Below are 15,035 nucleotides of genomic sequence, written 5' to 3' on the forward strand. Positions count from 1 at the left end.
AGATCAATTTTAAGTGTTCTTCCTGTTTTCTGTCAGGTGCGACATTGCTATTATTAGCAAAGCAAGGATTTGAATACATGGAGGTAGAGGGTAACATGAAGAGACAGAACTGACTCAACTTCAATGTTTGGAAGGATAGATGGAGAGTAGAAAAAAATATTCATAACTATGTAAAGAACTTTCATTTGAAATGGTCAAGTGTTTCCATGCATGCAGGGAATAAAGAAAAAACCTTGTAGATGAAAGGAAATACTTCCAGTGGTGGGTTGCAGTTCTTTATTTCTAATCCATATGCATGTATACACATACAATGATATTAGATATCCTTGTATTGCTTAATCTATAATTTAAGTCAGCATATATCTTTTAACAAAAAAAAATGCAACTATTGATTTATATTTTATCTGAGCACTCTGATACACAGTAGAAAAAATCTGTATATAAAAGATTATATCTGTGCAATTATACATACTATATTCCTCTTTCAACAAACTACTGATTTATAAATATTGATGGACTACTGTTAGTATAATATAGAATTGCCATATTATAACATTAAAAAACTTTTCAAAATATAATAAGCAAAGATAACTAGACCTCGATCTTGCAACTATTTTTGGACTATCACATCAATGTCCCATTTTGTTTTCACGTTAAAGTTGTCTTAAAACAAATTCCTTCCATCTCAGGCTGCCACTATTAATCCACCCACATTAATCATATTAATTCACGTATACCTTTGCTGCTCAGTAATTTCACACAAATCCTTTAGAATTAAACTCCCCTCTGAGTTGACATCCATCACTAAGACCACAAATTTCCTATATCCCACTTAGGTCTCAAACAGATTTGTGCTAAACCTTTTCTTCGTGGCAAACTTTTCTTGTAGCAAATACTTCTCTTACCTATAGCATAACACAAGTCACCTGGCTTGTTCTAGATGCCTTAAACTACAGGTCTACAGAAGATGTGACTTCATGCTACTAAATGATTTTAATAGATTAGATCTATTAGCATAGATAATTAGCATCTGGAAGTTAATACAAACATTACTCTGTACAGAAAACATTATCCCCAATATACTAAGTGACAGCACTTTTATAAGGCAGACACAAGCCAAGAATCAAACATCTGAGAAACGGTGAAAACTACCAGATCCTAATTTAGGGCAAGGTTATAAAGCAGCAACAATAGTGAGCAGGATTAGGTCCTTCCTCTGTGAAAATTAACAGGAACTGACAGAAGGATGCGATACAGCAGGCTAGCTAGTGTGACAGATTGAGTGTATACAATGCACCACCTGTCAGTACAGAGGAAGGACTGCAGAGATGCAGATATTTAAAGAAAGCATTTGTCAAGTTCTTGCCTTTCTGACCATTTTCACAATATTCATTATAGTAGCTGAACAACTCCGCACACGGTGGATGCTTTCTTCCTTTCCTGCAGACTACCTTGCAAATACAAATTGACAGAGATGGAAACGTGCAAACAACAGAACAAAAATATCAATCTTTTAAATGTAGGATAGAATACTACTTTTGCCCTCAGTTTAGATCCTACTGAAAAATCAAGGCCTGTGCTGTCATACTTTTTGCTTGAACTTTTATCCCCAAGAAAACTTCTGCTTGTTTTCTCTTTAATTGATAATTCTGGACTGGAAGCAGGACTGGAGTTAAGTGTACACATAAAAAAAAGGTGCAAATTATGTAAACTATGATGCATTGTTATTTACAGACCAGTAGAGAATCCATAGATTTAATACTAGGGCATATGAGAATCTCTTAAAGATAAGAATAATATTTCAGAAATTATGTAATGCTATTACTTCTGTCAGGACATCCCAAAATGCAGGTGCATCCGCAGGCTTGGAAGTGTTCCAAGGGAAGAGAAAGCATTTTAGTCATACTCTTGACTCTTGCCTTCTTAAGCCAGACAAGTAGAATTCATTTAACAATTACTTCGCACTTTCTTGCAAAAGAATGGTTAGAGAGACTGTAATTACTTCCCGGTGAATGAGGAGTTACACTGCAACATCTTTTGTACCAGCACAAGGAGAGCAGCTAACAAGAAATCCTTAGGGCTTTTTTTCTTTTTCATGTGTTTACTGCTGTTCTATGACACAGTAAATATTAACTCAATTGTAATATCTTTTTTTGCATGTGTGTATTAGATACACTTTGAATAATGCGTTGACATCTATTCCTAACAAATAACTGTGTCCCCCAACTGTGGATTTATACATTTAACCTTCAATTGTTAGCAGGAAATACTATTTGTTTCATAGTCATAGATAGCATTAATGCCCTTTACGACTGGAGTTTAGATGCCATTTGAAGACTTGTAATTAAAAAAATAAAGTTTTGGAAAAACAAGATTTAAAAAACAACAAAAACAAATTGATACTCGAAGGCTTTTAGAATATACGACAACATTTTACAGTATTGGCTGCTTCTGTAAAAACTAGCCTAAAATAAAGATACTAAACTGAATTATTAAAATAAAACTAATTTCAGTTACTCATTTGTCCTCTGGGAAGTCTGTTTGATGACTAATTAGTACTTTTTTAGTGTATTAGTCTTCTCTGTGACCAAATAAAAGTTATTAGAGTTAAGTGAACATGGAGGAATTTTCAGACAGCAAGAAACAGACAGATTCAAGGAAGTCCTGCATAATTTCTAGAATTATTCTTACATAAAGTTGCTGCTGCTTTGTGAAACAACCAAGCTGACATTTATTGCAACAATAACTATTCTGTTAAGCTATGCATAAACATTCATATTCGAAACACAAAAAAGAAACAAAAATCCACATCGTTATTGACTTGTTCATGAAGGTATCCCTTTAAACACAAATTGCACACACATATAGAAACCAATACTGGATGATATAGCTTTCCTAATAAAAACTATTTCTGAAAACAACACAAATAACCAGGCCCACAATTCTGCTGTTTCCATGGCAACAGGACTGGCTCTTCTGGTCTGCTTGAACTGCTGAGTTGAGACGACAAAAATCATAAACCGAACAAAATTAACCCAAATTGCCTGTTATACACCATAGTCATGGGTGTACAGGTGATGAAAATCCAAGCACCCTCTTCTTCAAATGCCCGTCAGTGATACTTTTTATTTCAGAGTCATGTCAATGCTACATATTGAAGACAAAAAAACAAACACAAAAGAACAACAACAAAAAAAGAAATCAGTGCTATGAAATACATGGTTAGTCATTTCCCCAATCCTGAACTCCCACAAAGTGTCAAGCATGGGCGTCTCTCATATACTTAAATGCACTGGTGTCAAGTAACCTACACACATCATATCTACTATATGTGAAAAATACACACTTCAATAAGATACGTTAATGTTGTATTTAAATTAATAACTACATCCTGGCAATTCCAATCAGAAGTAGACACCACATGTGGAAAGATCCTGGTGGAATGATACCACAGTGTGCCAAGATGTGGGTGCCCCTAAAAATGTTTCCAGGACTATAGTTTTGCTACTGAGTGCAAAGCACATGTCATCCAAATTTTCAGAAGCACTCTTTAGAATAAGTAGTTGTCATCATAAACAGTGCATCAAAATACAATCTTCCTCACAGAATACATAACTATTTAAAGCACCTTCAATATTTATGAACTGCTACAGAACACACAAAGTTCTTCACTGTGAATTATTTCATACTGCATTTTTTTTAAAAGGTCATGAGGAAGTGCAAGAAGTTGAAAAAAATAGAGCGCGAGAGCGCATGACAATAAACAAACTCCTTTGGAATAGATATTAAAAAGAAAACAGAAGCAAACTAAGAGCCGGGCAGACTCCACAGAGGTCTATGTCTATGTAAAACTGCTGTTATCATTGTGGAGGCATCTACACGGCAAATCTTATTTCCCAAAGAAATGACACCAGAAATCATTGATACAACCACAGTAAAATTCTTGCCATTTCTGAGGACATGTTCACATTTATGCAGACAAAATAAACAGCAGGAATTAACATTTATTTGGCCTCAACTATATTTATTTAAGTAAAATATGAATTCTCTTCTCATTTTGCTTTTTGCTGCCCAGCTTCTCTTTTGAGGAAAACAGGAAAATTGTTCAAGCCATAAAAAGGCCAAAATCATAAACAGTCTTAAACATGTTATTTATTCTCTGTTCTCATACTTTAAAAAAACAGTTCTCATACTGACTCATTACAGGTTAAACAGTGTCTTAGAACCAGAAAAAGATGCTCAGAGATTTTATGTCAACTGCTCTAGAGTCAGGAGTTCAGCTTATGATTCAAATACACATATCAGGTATGATAGGTTTAATATACAATTTTATTTTAAAAAAGTAACAAGAAGAGCTCCATTTTACTTATGAAGCTGTTTGCTACTTGTATTTCTAATTATCTGCCTGCTTATTAAAACTCCTGTTTTTGATGGAATCTTTTACCGAGGAGTCACTTTTACTACATGCTATTTCCTGATCAATATGCCAGTGTGAGACACTAATTTATTTATACATACCAGTCAGGTGGGTAGGGATAGCAAAGCCCTTGCTCCTCCCCTGTACACACTGAGCCGGAATACACATGCTGCTGCCCACCTGATATGCTATTCTAGCAATAAACTGCTACTACTTGTGTGACACACTGCAGCTACAAACACCTTCACTGATGAACAGTAAGAGCAGTGCAGGATTTTCCATTTGCATCAGGTATCAGGTAGAGGAATAGCATGTCAGAGGACTAACACATTGCCATTTCCAAGGGAACCAGTCTAGCTTTGAAGGGAAGACACACGAAGATACTAGTCAGGAATATAACTATGAAAGAAGCTGAGAAGCAAAAAAAGCAAGGAGAATGACTACATCAAGAGCACGACCCTGAAATCAAAGTAAAATGTAAGACTTGAAGCTTTGAATGAGAATGGAGAGTTTACCAACTTAATTTTGAGTATAATGCACGGGACCATCTTCACTCTGATCATATTGTACCCTTTCTATCAGTTTTCACATAATTTAAACTTGGAAATTCCCAGGCTAATATTTCTATCTGTCTCTGCCTGGAAATGATTGAGGACACTTCAAACACATCTGCAATGCAAATATAATGAATCATAACTTCAGCATTTTTTCTGCTTGCATATGTTGAATCGAGTTCCTTAAAGTAAGTATAAAAGCATTTAGGTCTTCAAAAAGCTTTATGGAGTCTACCCAGCCTCAGTTCCTTTCAGCATAGTTGTAAAATAATGTTTAAGTGTAATGACAGAATTAGGCATAAATTCTTACTCCTGCTCCACTGAAGTAATTTCTGGATCATTTGAGAGGCAGCTAGTTCTGGGTACAAGAAAAGAAAAGGTAGTAGTAAACATTTATTCTGTGTTTATGTCTTCCTCTTTTAAAATATGACATCAATTTTGGGGGATGCAGTAACTGTAGTAAGTATCTTTGAAAGCACAAACACACCCACTATTGATATTACAATAATGAGCAACGCTACTGGCTGCAACACAAATCTGAGTAATAAATTTTTAAGTTATTTCTTTAACTCGAGGAAGGGAAATGTACTACAGTGACTTCATATATCGAACAATAGTAATAATAATCATTGATGCCTCATATGAGTATTTACTTCCCCTTTCACTTACTGTGCTGCAGTGTGCACTCTTTTAAATGAAGGGAGTAGCAAGAAAGTAGCTTTTTTTCATAGAGAGGGATAGAAGTTGCATTTCAAGGTTGGTTGGGCCTCTTGTTTTACAAAATATTCATAGTATCAGGTAACTACTTATTTTAATTTATTGCTTCTGAGGCAGTCTAACTACTAGAATAAAAAAGCAGTGTTTGGTTATATCTCTGTGACTGAAAAGCTCATCTCAGGAGAGCTGGAGGGAAATGTGTAGCAAAAAAGAAGAAACTTTAGAAAAAATACAACAAAGAAGAAGAGGTAAGATGAAAATTATGAAGTACACAAGCTAAAAGTAGAAGACTGAAAAGAAAAAACTTGAAAAACACCAAATCTTTGGTTACAAAAATCACAGGGAAAAAGTCCCTCTAGAACTGACACACCTCCCTTCTCCAGAATCTTGTGTATGACACATATATGAAAAAGTACACTGGATACTTTCTAAGCTCTGCTCACCAGGTGAAGGACTGTATCCTTCCAATTAAGGATTTCTATGGTACTTTACACCATACTGCCTCAGTATGTTAAAGTCAAAGCACAGAAGTACAAGTTTAAAGTATCTAATCATCAGCTGACACTGATATACTAAGCAACCACAGATAATTCAATATTATCAAGTATTAATCCACCAGCTCATCCAACCAACACTGGAAAAAGAAGAATTATTACCTACCTACCTTAACTGAGAATGACGTACAATAGCAATTCCTAACTTAGTAAATTGTAAAAAATAATTTTTAAAAATAACTGCCTCCTGAAAACTTTTAGGAATCATCTGACATAATGAGTGAAGGACAGAAAATGTTTAATGAACCATTTTAATGCAGTAAAAAAGTAATTTCAATCCTCCCCGAGGCTAAAACAATCATTAAAAAACAGCACAAATGTTTTTTATAGTGTAAGGATACAATTTTTCCTTACTGAGACACAACAGAAAGACTGCTATTAGTTCAGCACAAAAGAAGACTGCTAATAGTGAGAGGGGAAGTCAATTCACAAATGTGGCAACTTACACAGTAACTGAAACTATGACCTGATTGCTGTACCAAACACATAATGTACTACACATTCAATCCATTCCTGGGAACCAAGTAAATACAATGCCAGCATCGAGCTGAAAGCTATCTTACTTAGCTGTTTCTGAAGTTTCCCTCAGATCTTCATCCAGTCTGCGTGAGTGAAAGTTATTGATATAAAGAAACAAAGAAGCAAGCAGAGCATAAGAGAGAAGCAGAGCAAGAGCAGAGCAAAAAATATAGTACATGCTTCTAAAACAGGCACCCAGGATAATACACTGACCCTACAGTTCTTCATTTTAGTATGATTCTATTTGTATTTGTGCTTAGCCCACCTTTAATTTGTAACTCCTTACTTAGCTAATTCAGAGGCAGAAACATAAAAGCAGCAGGGATCTGAGGCACGCCCAGTGGACAGAGCTGAAAGCATTCAGTTACTCTATCAGATGGTGTTAAACTAGCTGCAGCTTGGACCAAGTCAAGGACATTTACAGGTGAGTAAGTTTTATTTGCAAGAGAGGCTGATCTCAACAGCTTGAAGGGGAAAGTAAGATTCCACATCATTGCAAGTCCTCTCTCATTCAGCTGTTGAGGTCGCCTGCAGGTAAAAGGCTGTCACACAGATTCACCCCATTATGAGCAGCAGCATGGGCTAGAAAGCAAGTTTTACCTCATTCTTCTCTTAATACACTTCTCCTCATCATACCTTACAAGATAGGAATGAATGAAGGAAAAGAAAAGATGTACAAGTTCATTTGATACAACACGCACATTGTATTCCCATGTTCCTAAAAACTATAATCAGACAACCCAAATTCTAGCATAACCCTAAGTACTTTCTACAGGTGGGATTCCTCATGACCATAGTGGTACTTCTGCTCTTGCCAGTGGAACAATTACAAAGCTGAAAGCTGAATTTTATTTTATTTTGCTACAGGAATTTGCAGCAGAAGGAAAGCTATGAGCTGAATACTACTCTTCTCCCTGTGGCATGGGATTAACCACTCACAGTGCCTTGAATGCACAAACCCACTAAATCTTTGTATAACAATATCTTGAAAATACTTGCCACCAACGGGTACACTTGTTATCTTTCAATTTTTTTCTTCAGCAAAATCATGATCTCTCATCTGGCTCATGATGACATGAAATAAGCACTTGCCTAGAATTTCTTAAGCTCTAAGACCTAAAGTTTCTTTGGCCTGAAAGGTGAATGGACTTTCGAAACAGTTTTCAGTCTATGGGGAAAAAAAGATGTGTGTGACATAGATGCGTGGACTGCTATAGACAGTGTAACAGAAGAAAGAAACACATGAATTAACTGGTTAAGGTTTGTATCAGAAAGAACTGTAAGAAAGTCAAATGATAACAGTAATAAAAAGAGGGAGGGAAGGAGGAAGGGAGAGAGGGAAGGAGGAAAGGATGGAGGGAGAATGAAAAAAAAATTAGAAACGTTAAAACATTCTGGACTTCTCTTATCAGGTGACCAATGGTCTCTCTGCTCCACATTCTTGGCATCACTCCATGTCTAAAGAAGTTACAATAGCAAATAAATGTAAGTGAAAGTCCCTATAGTCCCTGATTTAATGACTGCAATTTACTATTTTTACAAGTGCCACTGCACAAACTGCTCCCACGTGCTCCCTGGAATTACACCAGAAGTTTCAGAGCAACCACCAGAGCACCACCATATGAAAACCATGACTGATTTCCAGAGTGTTTGGTACTGGTATACCATGTCAGTATTTTGTTTTCAGGTCTGAAAAAAGCCAGTTGAGATGAGCAGTTCAAATCAACTTCCTACAATTTTTTAATATATATCTTTCCTTTAGAAACACCTGCATTTTAAAAAAACCTTTATATTAAGAAACAAAATCTGAGAGATTGTTTTTCAGTGGTTCTGGGTTAAACCACAAAAATCAACAAGATAAGGAACTGCAAACCTACAAAATACACAGAAAAACATAAAACAGGTGACACTTGTGGAAGGGTTAAACTTTATTCCTGTTTTCTTTCTGGGTTGCAATTAGTGAGTAAACAGTCTATTCCAACTCAGATTCTATACTCATTGGGTTGATGAAGGAACTCTGAGCCTGAAAGTTTACCTCATTTTACCAGCAGTACCAGTACACAACCTTCCTCTTCCTTAAAGCACTGGTTTCCCTAGCAGTATATATTTATTGTATTTTGTGTTTCAATTGCCCAGTGTTTTTCTTCTTCTGAGTTTCACAGCAGAATTTTGTGGGACAACATAAGCATTTGTAACAATACCAGGAAGGGGCTTCCTGTATTTCTTAAGAGACTCTAAAACCCTAATATTAGTTTGTGAAAATAGTTTCCATTAGAACAAGTACACATTTACTGAACATCACTTACTTGACAATGTTGTCTGGTATGTGCACGTACTCCATTGGAATCATCTCACGAAGCTCCGCCAATGTGTTGACGTACTGTATCTTACTGCTGAACTTCGAGCTGAAACACAGAAACAACACATTGTCTTTCTCCAAAAATCTTTTATGACATATTAAAAAAAAGAGAAGGCACGTATTTAATGTATTAAATAAATAAGCATTTTGTTATTGATATTTCAGTTACAGAGTTCAGATGATTACGAGTCTGCCTGAGTTCTAGTGATGCTGAAATCAAGTCTAGACCTTTTGCTGTTCTCTGCATAGGCTGAACCACATTATTTAGGGCAATACTATAAATTGTAATGCCTACATACTCGGACACAGGATTACTTTTACAGTTCGAACGAGACGTATTAAAATTCTGAAAAGAATCAAATCCGCTACAGAATATTTACACGTAAAATGATATGGGAGGTATTCACTTACTGTGGTCATTATGAATTAACATCAAGTTATCATGATGATTTAGCATTTATATTTGACACTGATTCTCAATCAAACATAACAAAACTAAACTTCCTCATTTGTTTAGATGAGTACAGATCTGATTGTGTATGTGTATGTATATTCTTAGTGCAGGCAACTTAGAAAAAGGTTCAGAAAACACACTCAAAAAAAGAAGGTGACTCACTTGTCTGACCTGAATTATTTTATATATATCAGTTTATAAGAAATCTCTCATTTGACTCATAAAGCAATTTTCAAATTTAGGTCTGGTGGTATTTAGATAATATTTTAACATCAGCAGCAGTAACAAATGAACATCAACTATTAACATCCTTAAGTGCAGGCCATGAAAAATAGAACATATTCTTATTTACTGCTGATTTTCTGTTATGACCACACAACATGAAACCTTTGAAATAGTTCTCAGCAGAAAGTTACTTCCTCTTCCCTTACCATTAATATATTCCCAATAAGGTAAAGTCTGAAACAACTGGAACAGTAATACAGGAAGGTACTGTGAATAGTTGTTTAAGCTCACTCATGTTAATTTGTATCCATACCAGATTAACACCACTAGGCACATACACTGGAGCAGGCCAGTGGTCAAGTTTTAAGTTGCACAAATCACGCATGATTGTCCAGTCAAAGCCATGGTAACATACAGATAATTCTTAGCATTTTATTCAATATATTAATCATAGTCTGCAACATCTGAACAGAAGCTATAATAAGTAAGTAACTTGGCAAGCTGCAAGACAGTCAGAAGCTTCTAAAGACTAGAAGAGAGCACAAGAAAAAAAATTTAAAAATCTTCCAATGGTAATTTTTCCACTCGAGGATTCTCCTAGGTCCACTAATTCCACTGCAGTGATTGATTTCTGAGCAACTGCTTTATACAGTCATCTGTGTATAGGCATCCGAAATACATGATTGAAATAAGTCTTTGTTTCTTTCAGACTTCAGGGGAGACATGCTGCCAATAGTGCTAAAGCCCAGGGAAGTTGTGTATGCCCCATCCCTGGAAGTGTTCAAGGTCAGTTTGAGCAGGATGATCTAGTGGGTGGTGTCCCTACCCATGGCAGAGGGTTTGAAATTAGATGATCTTTAAGGTCCCTTCCAACTCAAACCATTCTATTACTCTAAGAACTCATGTGCTTCCCCATCCCAACATCATCCTGCCAGGGCAGAGCACCTTGAGGCAAACACCTCCAGTGTCCTCATCTGTAGCCTAGGGACAGACTTGTTTGAGGTCTGTCTTGATGTATGTTACTTGCTGTGTGGCTTCTGTAGTCAATGATTCTTCTGCAGTCGATGATTCTTCTCTTCCTTGAATAAGCTCTTTCTCACACCTGTCCATCTGCTTTCCCTGATAATAGGATTTCAACTGCATACTTGTTCATCTTCTCCAATAACTTGTGAGGTCTTCAAGATTTTTACTAACCAAAGGCTTATATTTGGTGGCACAAATTTTTTTCTGGAACCCAGAGTCCTATGCATTGAAACAGCTCAAGGTGCTGGCAGTCCTCCTGCATGAGCAGCAACTAATTTTTTTTTTAACCCAGAACTGCAGATTAATCTTGTCCAGTAGCCAGCATTTTTTTATGAGGTGATTAGCATAACATGCAGACTGCTTTTCTATATGCCTTTTATCTGGGCTTGGAACAAAGACAATTTAAAGGGACTGAACTCCCAGTTCTGCATACACATACAGGTTTACAATATCATGCCTGTCATATTTGAAACTAGATACTCATTTACATCACTTTTTTTTTTTTTCCCAGTCTTTCACCTAGTAAAGTCAATTTCAAGTATCAAAATGAGCACTCCCGGTGAAAGATGAACAGCCATGTTAGATGATTTAGGGTGCTTCTGTATTCTTAGGGACATAGAAAACCAATGGCATTCAATACCTACCTTATAAAAGGTCGTGTCACAGCCAGAATTGTCCTGATAAACCATGATGGATGAACAATTATAAATGACTTCAAATTCTTCCGTAACCTAAGTAAAAAAAGAAACGGTTTCTTAAAGAAAAAAAACATGAAACATTCAATAAGATCTTATACAGTGAACGCTATCATAGGGGGGAGTAACAGAAATGGACAGTGTTTAAAATAATGGCTGTGGATCAGAAAGGAAAATACTTCTCACCGTCGATCAATCATCTGGTAACATTTTTTCATCCAACCCAGGCCAGGCATCCTCCTTCTTGGTGTTGCTCCATTCAAGTAGACAATCATATAGTCTTCAGCTACCATCAGCTCTAAGGTACTGATTACATACCTGATAAAAGAACAGAAGTAAGTAAGCACATACTTTACATTATTCACTTAAGCCCAAACTAAATCAGTCTATTAGGAATAAATCAAGGCAGACGAAGAAATTTATGACATTGTTTTCTTTTCCTTTAGATCAATGCAAGCACTTAGCACTAGTCACCTGTAGATGTATAACTAGAAAACCACAATCTTACCTTCATCTTCAGAAATATGTGGTTTCCTTACACACATACAGTTTCATCATGAGTTCTCAAATCTCATAGGTGATTATGTTATTTCTTAAAAAGGCATGAAATCATAAGATCTTGCAAGGGAATGTGTGGCAGGACCATATGAATTTTCAGAAACTTCTAAGATTAACTGTTGAGAAACTTCACTACTAATTGTCATGTTTGTTCAATGCAAAAATAATAAAGCTCGGGAGAAGATACTTGTCTATAACTTTTGTGATCTTTACACTACTGCTACTGTGTCTGCGGCTGTAAAGCAAAAATACGTTGAATTTCAAGCCTAATTAAACTTGTCTCTCAATCTATCTTCTGATGTGACAGAGAATTGCATGGCATCATGTCTTGTTGAGGAATACATCTGCAGATGCTCTGCTCAGTTTCAAGAGTCTCTAACTCATTTAAGAGCTGTTTTTCACAGAAATCTTCAGATTGTTCTCTCTACTATCCAGCCCTAAGGCATACCTATGTAAAAACTACAGTGAAAAATCATGTCACACCCTAATAGCCAAATGCCTGAGTGCTCTCACTACAAAAGGCAGCTCTATTCTTGAGCATAATAGTCCCTTTCACAGGTGTTTGGGAATGACTCATGATCTAATCTGACTCTTAAATTCCTTAAGATGCAGTTTTGTTTAAAAAAAGAGTAGATAATCTAGTTCTTACCGAAGAGAACTGGGCATAAAGTAGGCAGTCATTAACCCGCCAGTTCCACGAGTTTGATAAATCCCATTTAAATCACTGCTCACTCAATGCTTTTCACTGCTCTCACCTTGAGGTTGTGCATTCTTTACTTGTGCCTAACATTTGCAAAGGCTCATGTCTAACAGGAAAATACCACAGTGAAGGATTGCATGGAGATTAACTTAACTGAACCTACTGACTGATTAACAAGTTATGAAACTAGCTCTTCTCTTATGGCAAAGCATCTAGTGTTTTAACAGCATTTAGACACTTAAATATACAGATAAGTGTACATAAGCACTTATGAAAACACTACAAGCCCTACAGTTACAGAAACAGAGACAGCCTGAAAAATGTCTGTTCACCTGGCTGCAAAAAGAATTGCCAATATGATGAATAACCAGTAATAATAAGAACATTCATGCATACTTCTCATCAGGAATAAGAGTTGTATTACAATGAAAAGGAATCTCTGCTATTTTTTTTGTCAGATCTCACTTATGTCACATATTTTCACTCGACAGCCCTCACTTACGGTGGAATGAATTACACAATTTGCTACTTTACAGATGCTGAGCTCTTGCAAACCTTACGTAACTGCAATATTTCTTTTTTTTTGATAATAATGGTAATTTATTTATTATTTGAAAAGATGGACAGTATCTTTCTCATTGACTAGAGCAATCACCTCACTCTGAAAGCAAGAAGTGCTCACTTTGAATTTCAAAGTGAAGTTTTTCAAGTTATGATTCTTTTAAAATACTTTTCACCTCTAGACTGTATCAGACAAATGAAATTGTAGAATTTTCTGTGTGGATCTGAATCATCCAGAAATATTGTGGAAGATCCTATCTCAAGAGTTGTGGCTCAAACCCAATCCTTCAGAAGATTAGTCTAGGTAACAAATAGGAATAAGGCAACTGGAAATGTGAAGGGAATCCAGGAGGGAAAGTAACTGTAAAACTTGTGGACAATTGAGGACAGTTGTCAGTCAGAAACTAGAGGTGGCTTATATACGGTAAGGGCACAATTATTTACCAGAAGAATGCCACATAAAAAGAACTACAAGAGTTTAGTGCTTTGCAGGCCTCTCCAGACCTCTAAATAATTCAAAATAAAGAAATCACAAAAATTTAAATATATCAGTTATTGAATATGTTGTAAACTGTGGCATTCCCTCTATTTCAATCTGCTTAATAGGCTTACAATTGAAAGAAAGAAGTGATCTGATTTTCTCTTTTGTTGTTGTGTTTCAGAAAACTAAGGAAGGTTCAGAGCCAACCCAAACACTCTCTTATACTGCTACCCCAGAAAAAGTGAGTTATAAAATTTATTTTAGCAATATCCTCAAGTAAGGTGGAAAAGTCTCTTAAGGCTTGAAAAGACTTTCTCTGCAAAGTCCATTCACCATCAGCTCTGTCTATGAATAAGGGTCTTGGGTGAAGTCAAGAACAACTACTTAGTGTCGGTCATGGCTACTCTCAGTTTTGCTCCCTAGTTATCAAGTTAAAACCACTGCAGTAATTCCTCCCCTCTAAATCACTGGGCATTGTGTAGATCAGTTACTGTAGATGACATGGATGTCTTAGAGGCTCTACCAGACAAATCCTAGGGGCTGGTCTGTAAATAAAGCACTCAATCTTGTTTTTCCATGCAGACACAATATTCAAGGCACCGGCTATCAGCAAGTGCACCTTCAGGGACTGGAGCTTTAAGGAGGCTGGGTCTGTGCTTTTGATGCTTTGTAAGCTGTCAGACCTCTGCTGGCTTTAGAAATTACTTACTGGGTTTTAGCATATAAAATTCTGTAATGATTGACTTTTTTTAACAGCTGTAAATGGAAGTAGCTAGAGGCACTTCAGGGGAGTGCTGCCTTCACAATTTTTGGCTGCCAAACCAAGTTGCCATTAGGAGTATTTTTTCCGTGATAAATCTGGGTTCATGTGGTCAAATTTGTATCCTGCCCAACAGTCCCTGCCACTTATCAGAAGCAGACAGAATCAGAAAGAATACTTAAGAGATCTTTGTGTCAGGAACGGTCATTCATCCTGTATTTTTAAAACAAGCGTCACAAAATCCTCCTGTGACTCCTAAACACTGCCACAGAATGTATTAGAAATGTGATATACAGTGATAAACCATGGTAATATATAATAAACAAGGAACAGTGAAAAGCAGCTCACCAGTGTGGTGAGCTAAATCCCTTTTGATTGTTCTTAGCAAGGGTAAGGGCTGTAAAACACCAGTGAAACACTGCCACATTTGTTGTGCCAAGAAACTAAAGGTATTGCGC

At 36.3% G+C, this 15,035-nt stretch overlaps 1 protein-coding gene across 5 annotated transcripts in view; it reads right to left on the reverse strand.

Annotated features, from left to right (window-relative positions):
* Positions 1-2,081: 2,081 nt before the first annotated feature.
* PRUNE2 (prune homolog 2 with BCH domain) overlaps positions 2,082-15,035 on the reverse strand; it is a 131,080-nt gene continuing 118,126 nt past the window's right edge. The window contains exons 14-20 of one of the 5 annotated variants that reach the window (XM_054053847.1): positions 11,704-11,835; positions 11,467-11,553; positions 9,068-9,166; positions 7,362-7,397; positions 6,806-6,844; positions 5,282-5,329; positions 2,082-3,147 (exon numbers count right to left, since the gene is read on the reverse strand). In XM_054053847.1, coding sequence (XP_053909822.1) covers positions 3,126-3,147; positions 5,282-5,329; positions 6,806-6,844; positions 7,362-7,397; positions 9,068-9,166; positions 11,467-11,553; positions 11,704-11,835 — 463 coding nt within the window. In that variant the 3' untranslated portion in view covers positions 2,082-3,125. The remainder of the gene's footprint in view (positions 3,148-5,281; positions 5,330-6,805; positions 6,845-7,361; positions 7,398-9,067; positions 9,167-11,466; positions 11,554-11,703; positions 11,836-15,035) is intronic. The other 4 variants (XM_054053843.1, XM_054053844.1, XM_054053845.1 and 1 more) reach the window with 4 other exon arrangements.

The sequence above is a fragment of the Cuculus canorus genome, chromosome Z (assembly GCF_017976375.1).
Source record: "Cuculus canorus isolate bCucCan1 chromosome Z, bCucCan1.pri, whole genome shotgun sequence".
NCBI classification, from domain to species: domain Eukaryota; kingdom Metazoa; phylum Chordata; class Aves; order Cuculiformes; family Cuculidae; genus Cuculus; species Cuculus canorus.